We start from the raw sequence: 20,465 nt of genomic DNA, 5'->3' as shown, positions 1-20,465 counted from the left end.
TGTGTGGCCATTTATGTATCTGGCACTGCTGGGGGGCATGTCACGTGTAGCTGGCACTGCTGGGGGTATGTCACGTGTAGCTGGCACTGCTGGGGGGCATGTCACGTGTAGCTGGCACTGCTGGGGGGCATATCATGTAGTGTATCTACTAGGCGTCTGTGGCTAGGCAATGTGTCTATCGTGCGCTGCCTGGCGCAAAGTGTCTATCGTGCGCTGCCTGGCGCAAAGTGTCTAACGTGCTCTGCCTGGCGCAAAGTGTATAGGAGGTTCTACCTGGTGCAAAGTGTATTAGCTGCACTACTATGTGGTGTAATGCGAATTGCCACTATTCTGTGGTCATGCACCTTCCCCACGAAGCACTGTCCCTGCTTCAGCATGTGGGTGGAGGAGCACCAAGCATTACAGTATGTACATCATTTTGCCCTCCTTACTTAAAAATGTGCCCTCCTTGTGATCAGCACCCTGCCCTAAAACGTGAACACTATCATGTGTAGCTGGCACTGCTGGGGGTCTATTGTGTGTAGCTGGCACTGCTGCGGGGCATGTCATGTGTAGCTGGCACTGCTGCGGGGCATGTCATGTGTTGCTGGCACTGCTGCGGGGCATGTCATGTGTAGCTGGCACTACACTGGAGACATTGTGTGTAAGGAACACTACTGTGGCTGCTCTGCATAAGGCTGCTAATTGTGTGCATAGAGGGGGTGTGAAAAAATATATTTATTTATAGTTTAATAATATGAAGTTACGAGGCCACACCCACTTTCCCAGGAGCCCACGCCCACTTTTCCCGAAGCGCGCGCGCCTTCGGCGCGCGCATAGGGGTTGGGGGGCGCTTTTACATTTTCTCGCTCAGGGTGCTAGTATGCCTGGAGCCGGCCCTGGTCCCGAGACATCATGTAGTCCTCTTCTTCCAGGTTCGCAATCACTGCTCTGAGTGACTCAATCTTGAATTTGAACCTCTGTATGTAAGTGTTCAAAGATTTTAGATTTAGAATCGGTCTCACCGAGCCGTCCGGCTTCGGTACCACAACAGTGTGGAATAATACCCCGTTCCCTGTTGCAGGAGGGGTACCTTGATTATCACCTGCTGGGAATACAGCTTGTGAATGGCTTCCAAAACTGTCTCCCTGTCAGAAGGAGACATCGGTAAAGCCAACTTTAGGAAAACGGCGAGGGGGAGACGTCTCGAATTCTAATTTGTACCCCTGAGATATCACCTGAAGGATCCAGGGGTCTACTTGCGAGTGAGCCCACTGCGCGCTGAAATTCATTGAGACGGGCCCCCCACCGTGCCTGATTCTGCTTGTAAAGCCCCAGCGTCATACTGAGGGCTTGGCAGAGGCGGGAGAGGGTTTCTGTTCCTGGGAACTGGCTGATTTCTGCAGCCTTTTTCCTCTCCCTCTGTCACGGGGCAGAAATGAGGAACATTTTGCCAGCTTGTCCATGAAAAGACTGCGCCTGATAATACGGCGTCTTCTCATGTTGAGAGGCGACCTGGGGTACAAACGTGGATTTCCCAGCTGTTGCCGTGGCCACCAGGTCTGAAAGACCGACCCCAAATAACTCCTCCCCTTATTAAGGCAATACTTCCAAATGCCGTTTGGAATACGCATCACCTGACCACTGACGTGTCCATAACCCTCTACTGGTAGAAATGGACAACGCACTTAGACTTGATGCCAGTCGGCAAATATTCCGCTGTGCATCACGCATATATAGAAATGCATCTTTTAAATGCTCTATAGGCAAAAATATACTGTCCCTATCTAGGGTATCAATATTTTCAGTCAGGGAATCCGACCACGCCAACCCAGCACTGCACATCCAGGCTGAGGCGATTGCTGGTCGCAGTATAACACCAGTATGTGTGTAAATACATTTTAGGATACCCTCCTGCTTTCTATCAGCAGGATCCTTAAGGGCGGCCATCTCAGGAGAGGGTAGAGCCCTTACAAGCGTGTGAGCGCTTTATCCACCCTAGGGGGTGTTTCCCAACGCACCCTAACCTCTGGCGGGAAAGGATATAATGCCAATAACATTTTAGAAATTATCAGTTGTTATCGGGGGAAAACCACGCATCATCACACACCTCATTTAATTTCTCAGATTCAGGAAAACTACAGGTAGTTTTTCCTCACCGAACATAATACCCCTTTTTGGTGGTACTCGTATTATCAGAAATGTGTAAAACATTTTTCATTGCCTCAATCATGTAACGTGTGGCCCTACTGGAAGTCACATTTGTCTCTTCACCGTCGACACTGGAGTCAGTATCCTTGTCGGCGTCTATATCTGCCATCTGAGGTAACGGGCGCTTTAGAGCCCCTGACGGCCTATGAGACGTCTGGACAGGCACAAGCTGAGTAGCCGGCTGTCTCATGTCAACCACTGTCTTTTATACAGAGCTGACACTGTCACGTAATTCCTTCCAACAGTTCATCCACTCAGGTGTCGACCCCCTAGGGGGTGACATCACTATTACAGGCAATCTGCTCCGTCTCCACATCATTTTTCTCCTCATACATGTCGACACAAACGTACCGACATACAGCACACACACAGGGAATGCTCTGATAGAGGACAGGACCCCACTAGCCCTTTGGGGAGACAGAGGGAGAGTTTGCCAGCACACACCAAAGCGCTATATATATACAGGGATAACCTTATATAAGTGTTTTTCCCCTTATAGCTGCTGTATTGTTAATACTGCGCCTAATTAGTGCCCCCCTCTCTTTTTAACCCTGTCTGTAGTGTAGTGACTGCAGGGGAGAGCCAGGGGAGCTTCCCTCCAACTGAGCTGTGAGGGAAAATGGCGCCAGTGTGCTGAGGAGATAGGCTCCGCCCCTTTTTCGCTGACTTTTCTCCTGCTTTTTTATGGATTCTGGCAGGGGTTAAAATTCATCCATATAGCCCTGGGGGCTATATGTGATGTATTTTCGCCAGCCAAGGTGTTTTTATTGCTGCTCAGGGCGCCCCCCCCTAGCGCCCTGCACCCTCAGTGACCGAAGTGTGAAGTGTGCTGAGGAGCAATAGCGCACAGCTGCAGTGCTGTGCGCTACCTTGGTGAAGACAGGATGTCTTCTGCCGCCGATTTTCCGGACCTCTTCTGTCTTCTGGCTCTGTAAGGGGGCCGGCGGCGCGGCTCTGGGACCCATCCATGGCTGGGCCTGTGATCGTCCCTCTGGAGCTAATGTCCAGTAGCCTAAGAAGCCCAATCCACTCTGCACGCAGGTGAGTTCGCTTCTTCTCCCCTTAGTCCCTCGATGCAGTGAGCCTGTTGCCAGCAGGTCTCACTGAAAATAAAAAACCTAAACTAAAACTTTCACTAAGAAGCTCAGGAGAGCCCCTAGTGTGCACCCTTCTCGTTCGGGCACAGAGATCTAACTGAGGCTTGGAGGAGGGTCATAGGGGGAGGAGCCAGTGCACACCAGATAGTCCTAAAGCTTTCTTTAGATGTGCCCAGTCTCCTGCGGAGCCGCTATTCCCCATGGTCCTTACGGAGTCCCCAGCATCCACTTAGGACGTTAGAGAATTTTAAAATTAAAATCATAACGTCTTCAATCACTACAATGATCTACAATGATCCAAAATTCACATTACGCCACACAGTATGAGTCAAAATTCACATTAAGCCACACAGCCTGAGCTGTATTCACATTACACCACACAGTATGAGCCGTATTCACATTATCCCACACAATATGAGCCGAAATTCACATTATGCCACACAGTATGAGTCGTATTAAATTACACCACACAGTATGAGCCGTATTCACATTACACCACACAGTATATACCGTATTCACATTACACCACACAGTATGAGCCGTATTCACATTATCCCACACAGTATGAGCCGTATTCACATTACACCACACAGTATATACCGTATTCACATTACACCACACAGTATGAGCCGTATTCACATTATGCCACACAGTATGAGCCGTATTCACATTACACCACACAGTATATACCGTATTCACATTACACCACACAGTATGAGCCGTATTCACATTATCCCACACAGTATGAGCCGTATTCACATTACACCACACAGTATATACCGTATTCACATTACACCACACAGTATGAGCCGTATTCACATTACACCACACAGTATATACCGTATTCACATTACACCACACAGTATGAGCCGAAATTCACATTATCCCACACAGTATGAGCCGTATTCACATTACACCACACAGTATGAGCCGTATTCACATTATGCCACACAGTAAGGGCCAATGTTCAGGGACAGGGAGAGTGACAGCAGGGACAGTGACAGAGAGTGACAGGAAGGTACATAGGGACAGGGAGAGTGACAGCAGGGACAGAGAGAGTGACAGCAGGGACATAGGGGCAGAGAGAGTGACAGCGGTGATAGAGGGACAAAAAGAGTTATCTAATGAGCAGTGGAAGGGGCTGTGGTCAGCAGCGGTGCAGAGGCTGTAGTCGGCGTCAGTGCGGAACAGGACGTGGGTGACAGCGGCGGCGGTGCAGAGGGGCAACAGTGATGTGGACCTTCGGTCCCTATGACCGCGGCACCACCATTTGAAATCTGCTGCGGTTCGGCAGCCAATCAGGTGATTGGCTGCAGGTTCCAGCGCTTAAACAGTGCGGAATTTGAAAGGTGGTGGTGGCGGGGGATAGTGCTCAAAGTACCGGTATGCCATACCGGCATATACCGGCCCACCTCGAGCACTGTGTGTATATATATATATATATATATATATATATATATATATATATATATATATATATATATATATATATATATATATATATATATATAAGATTTTACTCACCGGAAAATCTATTTCTCGTAGTCCGTAGTGGATGCTGGGACTCCGTAAGGACCATGGGGAATAGCGGCTCCGCAGGAGACTGGGCACAACTAAAGAAAGCTTTAGGACTACCTGGTGTGCACTGGCTCCTCCCACTATGACCCTCCTCCAGACCTCAGTTAGGATACTGTGCCCGGAAGAGCTGACACAATAAGGAAGGATTTTGAATCCCGGGTAAGACTCATACCAGCCACACCAATCACACCGTATAACTCGTGATACTATACCCAGTTAACAGTATGAAATATAACTGAGCCTCTCAACAGATGGCTCAACAATAACCCTTTAGTTAGGCAATAACTATAAACAAGTATTGCAGACAATCCGCACTTGGGATGGGCGCCCAGCATCCACTACGGACTACGAGAAATAGATTTACCGGTGAGTAAAATCTTATTTTCTCTGACGTCCTAAGTGGATGCTGGGACTCCGTAAGGACCATGGGGATTATACCAAAGCTCCCAAACGGGCGGGAGAGTGCGGATGACTCTGCAACACCGAATGAGCAAACTCTAGGTCCTCCTCAGCCAGGGTATCAAACTTGTAGACTCTTGCAAAAATGTTTGAACCCGACCAAGTAACAGCTCGGCAAATTTGTAAAGCCGAGACCCCTCGGGCAGCCGCCCAAGAAGAGCCCAATTTCCCCGTGGAATGGGCTTGTACAGATTTAGGGTGCTGCAGTCCAGCCGCAGAATGTGCAAGTTGAATCGTGCTACCGATCCAGCGAGCAATAGTCTGCTTAGAAGCAGGAGCACCCAGCTTGTTGGGTGCATACAGGATAAATAGCGAGTCAGTTTTCCTGACTCCAGCCGTCCTGGAAACATATAGTTTTCAGGCCCTGACTACGTCCAGTAACTTGGAATCCTCCAAGTCCCAAGTAGCCGCAGGCACCACAATAGGTTGGTTCACATGAAAAACTGATACCACCTTAGGAAGGAATTGGGAACGAGTCCTCAATTCCGCCTTATCCATATAAAAATTCAGATAAGGGCTTTTGCATGACAAAGCCGCCAATTCTGATACACGCCTGGCCGACGCCAAGGCCAACAGCATGACCACTTTCCACGTGAGGTATTGTAGCTCCACGGATTTAAGTGGCTCAACCCAATGCGACTTCAGGAAATCCAACACCACGTTGAGATCCCACGGTGCCACTGGAGGCACAAACGGGGGCTGACTATGCAGCACTCCCTTAACAAAAGTCTGAACTTCAGGCAGTGAAGCCAGTTCTATTTTGGAAGAAAATCGATAGAGCCGAAATCTGGACCTTAATGGAACCCAATTTTAGGCCCATAGTCACCCCTGACTGTAGGAAGTGCAGAAATCGACCTAGCTGAAATTCCTCCGTTGGGGCCTTCCTGGCCTCACAGCACGCAACATATTTCCGCCATATGCGGTGATAATGGTTTGCGTTCACTTCTTTCCTAGCTTTAATTAGCGTAGGGATAACTTCCTCCGGAATGCCCTTTTCCTTCAGGATCCGGCGTTCAACCGCCATGCCGTCAAACGCAGCCGCGGTACGTCTTGGAACAGACAGGCCCCCTGCTGCAGCAGGTCCTGTCTGAGCGGCAGAGGCCATGGGTCCTCTGAGATCATTTCTTGGAGTTCTGGGTACCAAACTCTTCTTGGCCAATCCGGAACAATGAGTATAGTTCTTTCTCCTCTTCTTCTTATTATTCTCATTACCCTGGGTAAGAGAGGCAGAGAAGGGAACACATACACCGACTGGTACACCCACGGTGTTACCAGAGCGTCCACAGCTATCGCCTGAGGGTCCCTTGACCTGGCGCAATATCTTTGTAGCTTTTTGTTGAGGCGGGACGCCATCATGTCCACCTGTGGCCTTTCCCAACGGTGTACAATCATTTGGAAGACTTCTGGATGAAGTCCCCACTCTCCCGGGTGGAGGTCGTGTCTGCTGAGAAAGTCTGCTTCCCAGTTGTCCACTCCGGGAATGAACACTGCTGACAGTGCTAACACATGATTTTCCGCCCATCGGAGAATCCTTGTGGCTTCTGCCATCGCCATCCTGCTTCTTGTGCCGCCCTGTCGGTTTACATGAGCGACCGCCGTGAAGTTGTCTGACTAGATCAGCACCGGCCGGTGTTGAAGCAGGGGTCTAGCCTGACTTAGGGCATTGTAAATGGCCCTTAGTTCCAGAATATTTATGTGTAGGGAAGTCTCCTGACTTTTCCATAGTCCTTGGAAGTTTCTTCCCTGTGTGACTGCCCCCCAGCCTCGAAGCCTGGCATCCGTGGTCACCAGGACCCTGTCCTGTATGCCGAATCTGCGGCCCCCTAGAAGATGAGCACTCTGCAGCCACCACAACAGCGACACCCTGGCCCTTGGAAACAGGGTTATCCGCCGATGCATCTGAAGATGCGACCCGGACCACTTGTCCAACAGATCCCACTGGAAGATCCTTGCATGGGACCTGGCGAATGGAATTTCTTCGTAAGAAGCTACCATCTTTCCCAGGGCTCGCGTGCATTGATGCACCGACACCTGTATTTGTATTAGGAGGTCTCAGTCTAGAGACGACAACTCCTAGGACTTCTCCTCCGGGAGAAACCCTTTTTATCCTGTTCTGTGTCCAGAACCATACCCAGGAACAGTAGACGCGTCGTAGGAACCAGCTGCGACTTTGGAATATTCAGAATCCAGCCGTGCTGTTGTAGCACTTCCCGAGATAGTGCTACTCCGACGAACAACTGCTCCCTGGACCTCGCCTTTATAAGGAGATCGTCCAAGCACGGGATAATTATTTCAGTCATTACCTTGGTAAATACCCTCGGTGCCGGGGACAGACCAATGGCAACGTCTGGAATTGGTAATGACCATTCTGTACCACAATTTTGAGGTACTCCTGGTGAAGAGGGTAAATAGGGACATGCAGGTAAACATCCTTGATGTCCAGTGATACCATGAAATTCTCCAGGCTTGCAATAATCGCCCTGAGCGATTCCATTTTGAACTTGAACCTTCGTATATAAGTGTTCAAGGATTTCAATTTTAGAATGGGTCTCACCGAACCGTCTGGTTTCGGTACCACAACATTTTGGAATAGTAACCCCGGCCTTGTTGAAGGAGGGGTACCTTGATTTCACCTGCTGGAAGTACAGCTTGTGAATTGCCGCCAGTACTACCTCCCTTTCTCCGAGGGCAGCAGGCAAGGCTGATGTGAGGTAACGGCGAGGGGGAGTCGCCTCGAACTCCAGCCTGTATCCCTGTGATACTACTTGCAGAACCTAGGGATCCACCTGTGGGCAAGCCCACTGGTCCCTGAAGTTCCCGAGACGCGCCCCCACCGCACCTGTCTCCACCTGTGGAGCCCCAGCGTCATGCGGTGGACTCAGAGGAAGCGGGGGAAGATTTTTGATCCTGGGAACTGGCTGTCTGGTGCAGCTTTTTCCTTCTTCCCTTGTCTCTGTGCAGAAAGGAAGCGCCTTTGACCCGCTTGCTTTTCTGAAGCCGAAAGGACTGTACCTGAAAATACGGTGCTTTCTTAGGCTGTGAGGAAACCTGAGGTAAAATTTTTTCTTCCCAGCTGTTGCTGTGGATACGAGGTCCCAGAGACCATCCCCAAACAATTCCTCACCCTTATAAGGCAGAATCTCCATGTGCCTTTTAAAGGCAGCATCACCTGTCCACTGCCGGGTCTCTAATACCCTCCTGGCAGAATGGACATTGCATTAATTCTGGATGCCAGCCGGCAAATATCCCTCTGTGCATCCTTCATATATAAGACGACGTCTTTAATATGCTCTATGTTAGCAAAATATTATCCCTGTCTAGGGTATTAATATTATCTGACAGGGTATCAGACCACGCTGCAGCAGCACTATTTATGCTGAGGCAAATGCAGGTCTTAGTATAGTACCTGAGTGTGTATATACAGACTTCAGGATAGTCTCCTGCTTTTTATCAGCAGGCTCCTTCAAAGTGGCCGTATCCCAAGACGGCAGTGCCACCCTTTTTGACAAACGTGTGAGCGCCTTATCCACCCTAGGGGATATCTCCCAACGTGACCTATCCTCTGGCGGGAAAGGGTACGCCAGCAGTAACTTTTCAGAAATTACCATTTTCTTATCGGGGGAACCCACGCTCTTTACACACTTCATTCACTCATCTGATGGGGGAACAAAACACTGGCTGCTTTTTCTCCCCAAACATAAAACCCCTTTTATGTGGTACTTGGGTTCATGTCAGAAATGTGTAACACATTTTTCATTGCCGAGATCATGCAACGGATGTTCCTAGTGGATTGTGTATATGTCTCAACCTCATCGACACTGGAGTCAGACTCCGTGCCGACATCTGTGTCTGCCGTCTGAGGTAACGGGCGTTTTTTGAGCCCCTGATGGCCTTTGAGACGCCTGGGCAGGCGCGGGCTGAGAAGCCAGCTGTCCCACAGCTGTTACGTCATCCAGCCTTTTATGTAAGGAGTTGACATTGTCGGTTAATACCTTCCACCTATCCATCCACTCTGGTGTCGGCCCCACAGGGGGCGACATCCCATTTATCGGCCTCTGCTCCGCCTCCACGTAACCTTCCTCATCCATGTCGACACAGCCGTACCGACACACCGCACACACACAGGGAATGCTCTGACTGAGGACAGGACCCCACAAAGTCCTTTGGGGAGACAGAGAGAGAGTATGCCAGCACACACCAGATCGCTATATAATGCAGGGATTAACACTATAACTGAGTGATTTTTCCCCCAATAGCTGCTTGTATACACATATTGCGCCTAAATTTAGTGCCCCCCCTCTCTTTTTAACCCTTTGAGCCTGAAAACTACAGGGGAGAGCCTGGGGAGCTGTCTTCCAGCTGCACTGTGAAGAAAAAATGGCGCCAGTGTGCTGAGGGAGATAGCCCCGCCCCTTTTTCAGCTGACTTTTCTCCCGCTTTTTTCATGGATTCTGGCAGGGGTAATTTATCACATATATAGCCCTGGGACTATATATTGTGATGATTTGCCAGCCAAGGTGTATTATATTGCCCTCAGGGCGCCCCCCCCCCAGCGCCCTGCACCCATCAGTGACCGGAGTGTGAGGTGTGCATGAGGAGCAATGGCGCACAGCTGCAGTGCTGTGCGCTACCTTGTTGAAGACAGAAGTCTTCTGCCGCCGATTTTCCGGAACACTTCTTGCTTCTGGCTCTGTAAGGGGGCCGGCGGCGCGGCTCCGAGACCGAACATCGAGGTCGGTTCCTGTGGTCGATCCCTCTGGAGCTAATGGTGTCCAGTAGCCTAAGAAGCCCAAGCTACCACCAGTTAGGTAGGTTCGCTTCTTCTCCCCTTAGTCCCTCGCTGCAGTGAGTCTGTTGCCAGCAGATCTCACTGTAAAATAAAAAAACCTAAAATATACTTTCTTTCTAGGAGCTCAGGAGAGCCCCTAGTGTGCATCCAGCTCAGCCGGGCACAAGATTCTAACTGAGGTCTGGAGGAGGGTCATAGTGGGAGGAGCCAGTGCACACCAGGTAGTCCTAAAGCTTTCTTTAGTTGTGCCCAGTCTCCTGCGGAGCCGCTATTCCCCATGGTCCTTACGGAGTCCCAGCATCCACTTAGGACGTCAGAGAAATATATATATTGAAACACAGTACATAATACAGACAGTACATAATAGTACATAATACAGACAGTACATAATAAGCCAGCCTTACGTTTTTCTGTACTTTGCTGCTGGCAGGCTGCACAGATAATGTACTGTAGTCTGTATAAATAGGAGAGCTGCCTGGATGGGTGCTGGCTGCTGCCTCTACGCACCGTCCTCCTTCTTCCCTGCAGCCTGCGCGCCCAGCCAATGACTGAGCCGCAGGCTGCTGCTCTTCAGACTATTGGACAGCTGAGCCGTCGCTCAGCTGTCCTTCCCTTTACACGCTGACTGTGACTTCCTGCGTGCAGCCGCGGCGCCAGCCTATGAATACTGTGTGGAGCCGGGAGCCGCCAGGGACAGCAACCGCTGAGCTGCCCTGCGTGTGGTGCCGCCGCACGCGCCGCCTCCTGGGAGCGCAGCATAATACCGCAGATCGGACCAGAGGTCCGATCTATGGAGATGGCGGCGACGGGGGGCCCTTTAAAAAAGGGGGCCGGGGTACTTATCCCCAGGGCCCCCCTCTTAATCTGGCTCTGCTTTACAGGGCTGCTGGACCAGTCCTGCCTGTTAGGTCTGGGACTCCAGGTCGACAACAAAAAGGTCGACGCACCTTAGGTCGGCGCCAATTGGTCGACACACCTTAGGTCGACATGGACAAAAGGTCGACAGGAACAAGGTCGACATGGAAAAAGGTCGACATGAGTTTTTAATGTTTTATTTGTGTCGTTTTCTTCGTAGAGTGACCGGGAACACCAATTAGCGTCCCCTCGCATGGCTCGCTTCGCTCGCCATGCTTCGGGCATGGTGCCTTCGCTCAGCTCGGCACAGATTACCGTTCCAATCGTAGTCCACGTGGATCGTTAAGTATGAACAGGTTCCAAAAAAGAAAAAAACCTGAGAAAAACTCATGTCGACCTTTTTCCATGTCGACCTTGTTCCTGTCGACCTTTTGCCCAGGTCGACCTAAGGTGTGTCGACCAATTGGCGTCGACCTAAGGTGTGTCGACCTGGAGTCCGGATACCTGCCTGTTAGTGTCCTGCACTGCTGGCACCAACTTACAAACTGAGCTCCTGTGCACAGAGGCGGGGTTATAGAGGAGGCGGAGCTGAGCATTTTGGGAACAGTCAAAGCTTTTAGCCTGTTGGTGCCTCGGATCAAGAGCCTACTCTACACTCTGATGTTATCCCTGTGGAACCCAGTGTACCCCGCTGCAGAAATTCTAATTTTCTGAGTTTCACCTGTATATGTAAGAAACCTACCAGAACCCTCTTAAGAAATCAATATTTTGTAAAGTAAAAATCAAGTACAAAAGGACTGAACTTTATTTATAGTAGTTTTCTCATTGCACGTGATAAACCTTATTAGTAAAATGTATTGACAGATGAAAGTCCAATGTCTTTTGGCAAGAAAAAAAAATGTTCTAAATAAAATTGTCAAATAAAAAGCAAAATTTAAAAAAAAAATATGCGTTCTTCATTGCAATGTACATACGCCCATTATTCACAATTGTTAAATTACCTGATTTTCTTCAGAAATCAAATGTGCTAAAATATCTTCTCTTTGAGCTAAAACTATAAATATAAATTTCTTAACCAACAGCTGCTACATTATTTTATTTTTAAAGTAAGTCTCTAAACTTGCAACATCAAGTCTTTTGATCGGATGGCTTGTCCTGGGTACTGTCGCTGCCAGGAGAAGGCAGAGTGTCTGTGAGATGATCATTTCTTGGTGGAGGCCGCAAATGTTGTGGTGGGAAGAAGGTCTCACTGTGCATCGGATAAGCGGAGAAGTGCTGTGGGTGCGGTGGTAGAGGACTTCTCACTACGGTAAAGTGGAACACAAAAAATTATATATAGAATGGGGGTGGAGGAATAAAAATAAAAATGTAACCAAAACTTATTTGAATCCGAAATAAAAATGATGGAATCAAATGAATCTTAGAAATGACCATCAATAATATGCTCAGCAAATAATGGATAACTTCTTTGACATGTACATCTTAAAAGCAATAAAGGGACAACAAGGTATTGGGATGGATTTGTTATCCTGGTCGTCGGGATGCCGGCGATCACATGACCGACACTGGCATCCCTCCGGGAACAGCTAGGGCTAAATCTCCCCCTAGTGCCTAACCCTAAACCCCCGGCCCTAACCCTGACAGTGTCCCCAATACGTACCTTTGGGATGTCGGTCTTCTGAGTGGTGTCGGGATTTAAGCATTGGTCATATGACCACCGGCATCCTGAACGTATCCCGTTGGGACTTAACGGAATTAATATATTTTAATGACCAGTGTTACCTCTTTATACAACCAACCTCATTTACCATCAAGCAGTTTCTGAGCACAAACATCACAGTTCACTCCATTACATATTACTTTCTTTATAATACCAGTTTGCTATTACTTTTGCCTCTATTTTATGTGGACATTATAAAAGAGGGAGCACTGTTCTATCAACAGTGATTCATTTCACCTGGTGTTTTTTTTAAGGACTGATAGAGTACTACTACATTTGGATAAACATCTCCCTTTTCCATAGTATCTTACTTCCACAATCCCAGCTACTACCCAATAACAGCTGCCAGTAGCACCAGGAGGACAGTGTGATGTAATGTGCCCCTCACCCACTCCTCTCCCATCTACATCTCTGACCTTATCTCCCTTTACACTCCCACCCGTCCTCTTCACTCTGCTAATGCACGTCGACTCTCCTGCCTACGGATTACTTCCTCCCACTCCTACCTCCAAGATTTTTCATGTGCTGCACCACTTCTCTGGAATTCCCTACCTCTCCCCCTCAGACTCTCCACCTCTCTACAAAACTTCAAACGGGCTCTCAAGACCCACTTCTTCACCAAACCCAGCCAAATCTCATCCTAAACCTCTGTTCCACGCTCTCTATGTACCCCATCTGTCTCACCCCTGTCTGTCTACCCTCCCCTTTAGAATGTAAGATCTCACGAGCAGGGCTCTCTTCCCTCATGTGCTTATCCTTTTCTTACTTTAATAATATTCAACTGCACCAAATCCCACAGTCTTCTGCCACCTGATACTTATTCCAGTGTCATCTGCTGATGTAGCTATGTTTATTTACGCTGTACTTGTCCTATATTGTCAACTGTAAGTTGCTGTTTTCCTGCTTATTTGTTTGTACTCTGTAATTGGGCGCTGCGGAACCCTTGTGGCGCCATATAAATAAAGGATAATAATAATAATAATAATAATAATAATAATTTTAATGTGGCAAGAGATTGCATTAACCAAAGCTCCTAACCAAGCAGGTGCTGTAGGGTAGTTTCAGTAAGCTATGTTACAGAGCACTATAGAAAGGTGGGTCGTCCAAAAACAAAGTTGCAATCTACATCATTAAGAAAAAAAATAGGATTTTAATACCTAGTGGTCAATCCTTTTCTCGTAGTCAGTATTGGATACTGGGATGGTCTTAGCACCATGGGGGTATAGATGAGGTCCATTGGAGCCATGGCAATTTAAATTTCTTCAGAGTGTGCAGACTCCTCCCCTCTATGCCCCTCCTGCAGATTCAGGCTAGGAAAACTGTGCCCGAGGAGACGGACATACTTTGAGAGGAGGAAATATAGACAAGAAAGTGGTTAGAGAACGAACCAGCATACAACAAAACAAGAGGATAGCAACGCTCACCACAACTTGAAAATAAGGACAGCAACAGCAGACCCAACTACCAACATACAAGAACAACTCTTGCAGGAAATAACGAAGCACCAGGCGGGCACCCAGTATCCCCTACGGACTAGGAGAAAAGGATTTGCCGGTATTAAAATCCGATTTTCTCTAACATACTAGGGAATACTGGGATGGCCTTAGTACCATGGGGAAGTCCCAAAGCTTCCAGACCGGGTGGGAGTGCCGAAACCACTGCAAAACCGATCGTCCAAACTGAAGGTCCTCAGTAGGCAAGGCGTCAAATCTGTAAGACTTATGAAACGAGTTCGAACCCGACCAAGAAGCTGCCCGGCATAACTGCAAAGTCGAGACACCTCGGGCAGCCGCCCAGGAAGAACCCACCGACCATGTGGAGTGGGCCTGAACAGACCTCGGCAGCAGCAAAGCCGCCAAAGAGTACGCCCGTTGGATCGTAAGCCCGACCCAACATGCAATAGACTGCTTCGAAGCAGGACAACTAATATTTGAAGTATCATAGAGAACAAAAAACGAGCTGTCCTCTTGACATAAATCCCCAAAGACCGAACCACGTCCAAGGACTTTGGTGTAACAGACGCGCCAGTGACAACCGGAATCACTATCAGCGAATTTATATGAAATGCCGACACCGCCTAAGGAAAGAATGTCTAGCGAGTTCTGAGCTCCGCTCTAGCCTCATGAAACACCAGAGAGGGACTCTTACAGGCTAAGGCCCCTAATTCTGAAACACATCTCGCAGAGGCCAAAGCCAACAACATGATAGCCTTGCATGTCAAATACTGCATATCCACCTTGTGGAAAGGTTTAAATCAATCCAATTGGAGAAAGGTCAGAACCAAATGGAGATCCCACAGCGCAGTGGGAGCCACAAAGAGTGGTCGAATATGAAGAACACCCTTCAAGAACGTCTGGACTGCTTGGAGAACAGCCAATTTTTTGCCCTGGAAGAAAAGGACAAAAGGCTGAGATCTGAACTGTTATGGAGCCTAAGCATAGGCCCAACACAACAGTCTGCAGGAAGTGCAAGAAGCGTCTCAGACGAAAATCCAGAGCAGAATACCGTCGATCCTTACACCCTGAGACATGTCTCCCATATGCTATGACAATGTCTCGACGCGACCATCTGCCTGGCTTGGCAAAAACCTCCCAATCAACATCCATTCCATTAAACGTAGCCGTGGTAAGTCAGGATAGACTAAAGGCCCTTGTGTAAGAAAATCATCCTGAATTGGCAGAGGCCAGGGGCCTTCGAGTGACAATGCCAGGAGGACTGCCTACCAGGCAGTCTGGGGAAATCAGAATTGCCTAAACTCTTTTCCATTAAGTCCTTCGAGAACTCTGGGAATTAGAGGGAACAAATACACCAACTGGTAAATCCACGGCGTCATCAGAGCGTCCACTACTGCAGCCTGTGGATCCCTCATCCTGGAACAGGAAAGCAGATACTTCTTGGTGAGCCAAGAAGCCAACATGTTGAGTTGCGGGCAGCCCCACGATGAAATAACTGCTGAACAACTTGCAGGTGGAGGTCCCACTCCCCCGGGTGCAGACCGTGATCGGCTGAGGAAGTCTGCTTCCGAATTGTCTATTCCCGGAATGAGTATGGCAAAAATGGCCTTGGCATTCCGCTCAGCCCAGATGAGTATCTTGGACACCTCTCTCATTGCAGCTCTGCTGTTTGGACCTCCTTGTCGGGTCATGTACGCCACAGCCGGTGGTTTTCCGACCGTACCTGTATGGCCCGATACTGAAGGATAGAAAAGGCCTGCAGAAGGGCATTGTAAATCGCCCCGAGTTCCAGAACAATTATCGCAAGGGAGGCCTTTTGATCCGACCACCTACCGTGCACATCAGAGGCTCGAAACTGTTGACAACAGAATCCAATCCTGAATTCCGAAGTGTCGACCCCCCACCAGGTGGGAGATCTGCAACCAGCATAAAAGGGAAATCCTGGCTTTTGGTGAAAGGCATACCATCTGGCGCATGTGCAGATGTGACCCAGACCATTTGTCCAGCTGGAATGGTTGTGCATGGAATCTTCCGTACCGAATTGCCTCGTAGGAGGCCATCATCTTTTCCAGTAGGCGTATGCAAAGATGTACTGAGATTTTGTTTGGCTTCAGAATGGAACAAACTATCGTCTGAATTGCCTTTGCCTTGTCCACAGGAAGAACACTTTCCGAGACACCGTGCCCAGAACCATTACCAGGAACCGAAGCCTCTGCGTAGGTTCTAGGCGGGATTTCTGCAGATTGAGAATACACCCATGAACCGTGATAAGTCTTATTTATGGCTGATGTTTTCCATCAACTGTGCTCTGAACATAGCAGTTATGAGATCGTCCAGGAATTCCCCTTCTTCCAGACCTGAGACCACCGCTGTAAGAGACTTCATCTTGAAGTAGAACACTCGGAAGAACGGGTTCAGTGATTTGAGGTTGAAGAATGGCAGTACCGAAACGTCCGGTTTCGGTACCACAAACAGGCTGGAATAAAAACCCTTGTTTTGGGGTTGAGGCGGAACTGGAACAATTACCTTAGTCCGTAACAGTTTTTGTAGGTTTTCTTGCAAGGTTACTCTTGTTTCGTATGAAACTGGTAAGCCTGACCTGAAGAATCTGTGAGGTGGTAGCATTTGAAACTCTAACCTGTAGCCCTGCGAGAGTAGGTCTTTCACCCAGGAGTCCTGGCAGGAGCCTGCCCAAAATGTGACTGAAATATATGAGGCGAGCTCCCACCTGTAAGGCCCCCAGAATCTGGGGCCAACCGTCATGCTGATGGCATGGAAGAGGCTGAGCCTGAGCACTGCTCCTGTGAATCAGCAGCCGCTGGTCTGCACGGTATACCTCTGGGTCCTCTAGCGGCACTGGAGCAGGGACGTGCAGTCAGGGGAGGCAGTGCCTCCCCTGTCAATGATTAAAATAATACAAAGAAGATACTTATGACACATATTCTGTGTCATAAGTATCTCCTTTATATTAATCTAATCATTATCACTGTGCAAATGGGGTAGGAAGGCACCGATCGTGGTGCCTCCCGCTGTCAATGGGAAAAAGGCCGGAGCAGAGGGTGGGTACTGGCAGGGCCAAGCCATGGGCAGTGAAAGCCCATTGAAAATACATTGGAAAGCGGCACCATTAGAAGTGCCGCTTTCATACAGGGACGTGCTTTCAACCCATGAAAGCACACCCCTGTCAGTGAGGTCGCAGTGATTGGCCAGCGGATCCATCACTGGATCCGCTGTCATCACTGTGTGGGCGCGGGCAGAGGTGCGGGTGTCGAAGGTGGCGGGATGCGGCGGAGGTGCGGTCGGACGCGGCGGAGGTGATAGTATTAGTGGCAGGCAGGGCTCCGAGATCCCTGCCTACCATTCCACTGAGTTTGGCAGCGGAGCGGTACTAGTTTAAAAAATAGCGCCTCAAAGTCATTTTTGAAATTCAAGATTGCCGCCGCGAGCCAATCGCGTTATCGTCCCGCCCCCTCCGGCTGACTCATATGTTAGCGCGAGGCAGCGGCGTCAGTCCGACAGCGGAGGAGCAGTGAAGAGCTCCTGAAGAAAGAAGATGCTGTGGAAGTCTTAAATGGGCGGCGGCTAGGCAAAAGAGCTTAAAGGACGCCGCCTCCTAAGTGAATACGCCAGAAGCCCTGGGAAGGCGGCGGCCCCCCAGGTGAAGACGCCAGAAGCACTGGGAAGGCGGCGGCTATGCAAAAGAGCTTAAAGGCCGCGCCTCCCAGGTGAAGATGCCAGAAGCCCTGGGAAGGCGGCGGCCCCCCAGGTGAAGACGCCGGAAGCACTGGGAAGGCGGCGGCCATGCAAAAAAGCTTAAAGACCGCCACCACCAGGTGAAGACCCCGACTAATAAAACTTTTTTTTTTTTAAGATGTGCGGTGTTTAATTTTAATATTGTCTTTACAGGTGGACTACAGGTGCCAGCAGGCCCTTTATGTCCGGGCATGCTGGCACTTGTGGTTCTCCAAGTGCCAGCATGCTGGGGCAAGCTTGCTGGGACCTGTAGGCCACCTATAAAGAACAATATTAACATACAATGAACCCCGCATCCACCGCCACCAAGGGTGCGGGGCATAGCACTGGGCTATCAGCCCACTGCTGGTTGTTGCTCAGGAGGGACCCCATTTTTATTTTTTGGGGGCCCAGCTTTCCGAGGAATTCTAGCCCTGGGCTAACTGGCTTGGGGGGCTGTTTGATGTTATGGCAGGGGGACCCCATACTAAGTGTCTTCCCCTGCTATGGCATTATCCCCCCTGGATGGTTCTGCCTGGTGCTGGTTTTAGTGATGTGTGGAGGACAACACTTTTGTATTTTTTTTTTATGTTTTATTTACCCTCCTCTATGGGGAAGGGGAGGGGGGGAAGGGGGGTTAGATGCCAGTGCCTCCCCAGCCACTGACCTCACCGCACGTCACTGCGGTGAAAGGACTGCAGAGAGGGGAATGGGTAAGCACGTCCAGCCGGCAGAGCTGCTGATGGGAGATAGGTGGACTTACCAGCCGTAGCATGTGAAATTCACTTGTTCAGTTCATTACCATACAAAGCCTCCCCCGTAAAGGGAAGGCTCTCTACACCTCTCTTGGAATCAGCGTCTGCTGTCCACCGCAGCAGCCATAACCCTCTGCGCGCTGACACCGCCATAACCGTTGAGCGTGCAATGATCAGGCGTATTTCCTAGAAAGCTACACACATAAAATATGCAGAATCCGGTACATGTCGCAGGAGTGTGATAATCACATCCTGAGGCATTGTGTCAAAACCTTTCAGTATTTTACCCGTCCATTTAACAATGACCCTAGTAATCATCCATATGCAGTTGTGGGTCTCTAAGCAACTCCCACTGCTGTGTAAATGGATTTGAGAGTAGTCTCAATTTTATGATCAGCAGGGTCTTTTAAGGAGGGTGTAGTAGTGCTGACCGGCGGTCAGGAGACCGCCGGTCAGCTTACCGACACCGGGATCCCGGCAGTATACCGACGCCGGGATCCCGGCGGGGAGGGGCCAGTGCAGCAAGCCCCTTGCGGGCTCGCTGCGCTCGCCACGCTGCGGGCTCGGTGGCGACCTGCGGTCGCCACGGGTTCTATTCCCACTCTATGGGTGTCGTGGACACCCACGAGTGGAAATAGTCCCTGTTGGTCGGCATGCCGACCATCGGGATACTGACCCGTCGGGCTGGTGGAGGAGGTCATGTGACTGTCGGTCAGCTGACCGGCAGTCATATGAATAACACCCTTTTAAGGAGATAGCTCCAGGCACAGGCAGCACAATCTTATGTGACAGCCTGGACATTAAAGTATCCACTGCAGGTGGATTTTTCCACACCTTCCTATACTCAGGGGGAAAAGGAAAGGATGTCAGCAACTTCATAGGGATCTGAAATTTCTAAAGAGTGTGTTTAATTCCTTTGAGATAGCAAAGGAGCAGGAGATGGGTTTTCATCAGGGATATTCCGCGCTTCTCGAATAGAGTAGATAAGAGCTTCCACTCCCTGAGACAGTACTGTCACCCATATCTACATCCACCTCCCCTATTCCAGATCTGGCATCTCGTCATCAGATACAGACTAGAACCTGGGGTAATGTACTTTTTGTGAAATAAGTATAGGGGGCAGAGAAGCTGGTCTGTAGTCTGAATTCTTAAACATAAAATTAGCCATAGGGGTATATTCAATAACTGTCGGAAGCTGCCGTCTTGTCGGAAAGACGGCAGCCTCCGACAGTTTTAGGTCGGATGGGGTTCTGATCTATTTATTACGGCCCCATTTTTTCCGATAGGTCGGGTTACCTGTCGGAATGCACGCTGATCGGCAGCTTCAGCCGCCGATTAGCGTGCATTGTCGGAAGCGGGGCCAAACCAGACAGGTTTTAGCCCCGTGTCCGCCAATCTCATTCCGACTTTAAAAAAAGTCGGATTGAGATGAGGGAGCTGAAGCAGGAGACTGAGGGAGCAGCGGGGAGAGCAGGAACCCAGCAGCAGCGTCCACCGGGCTCCAGCAAGTGAGGTCCCACTTGCTGGAGCTGGGTGGACGCTGCCGTGAGACTCCAGTTACGCTGCTACAGCCACTGCTCCCTCCCCCCCGTCTCCTCCCCCCGCAGACATCTCCCCCCCCCCCCCCCCCCTCCCGGATTTGGCCGCTCTTTGAATAGGGGTTGTCGGGTCCATTCCAACAACTGCATGTCAGAATGGGCCAGACTCTTATTGAATATACCCCATAGACTTCTTTTAAAATCTTGCCTCTCCTGCCTGGCAATAGCCAGTTCAGATGATATGTCTGTAATCATCCCTTTTATTTAGTCCAGCCATGCTGGCTCTTAAGTGCTGCTT

The 20,465-nt window shown here is 49.6% G+C and overlaps 1 protein-coding gene across 4 annotated transcripts in view; it reads right to left on the bottom strand.

Annotated features, from left to right (window-relative positions):
* Positions 1-11,750: 11,750 nt before the first annotated feature.
* The window catches only part of MIA2 (MIA SH3 domain ER export factor 2), a 298,404-nt gene continuing 289,689 nt past the window's right edge, over positions 11,751-20,465 (bottom strand). For all 4 annotated transcript variants that reach the window (XM_063947624.1, XM_063947626.1, XM_063947625.1 and 1 more), the window contains one exon: positions 11,751-12,272. In XM_063947624.1, coding sequence (XP_063803694.1) covers positions 12,097-12,272 — 176 coding nt within the window. In that variant the 3' untranslated portion in view covers positions 11,751-12,096. The remainder of the gene's footprint in view (positions 12,273-20,465) is intronic.

This window comes from Pseudophryne corroboree, chromosome 12, assembly GCF_028390025.1.
Source record: "Pseudophryne corroboree isolate aPseCor3 chromosome 12, aPseCor3.hap2, whole genome shotgun sequence".
NCBI classification, from domain to species: Eukaryota; Metazoa; Chordata; class Amphibia; order Anura; family Myobatrachidae; genus Pseudophryne; species Pseudophryne corroboree.
This window is presented reverse-complemented; position numbering and strand designations above follow the sequence as displayed.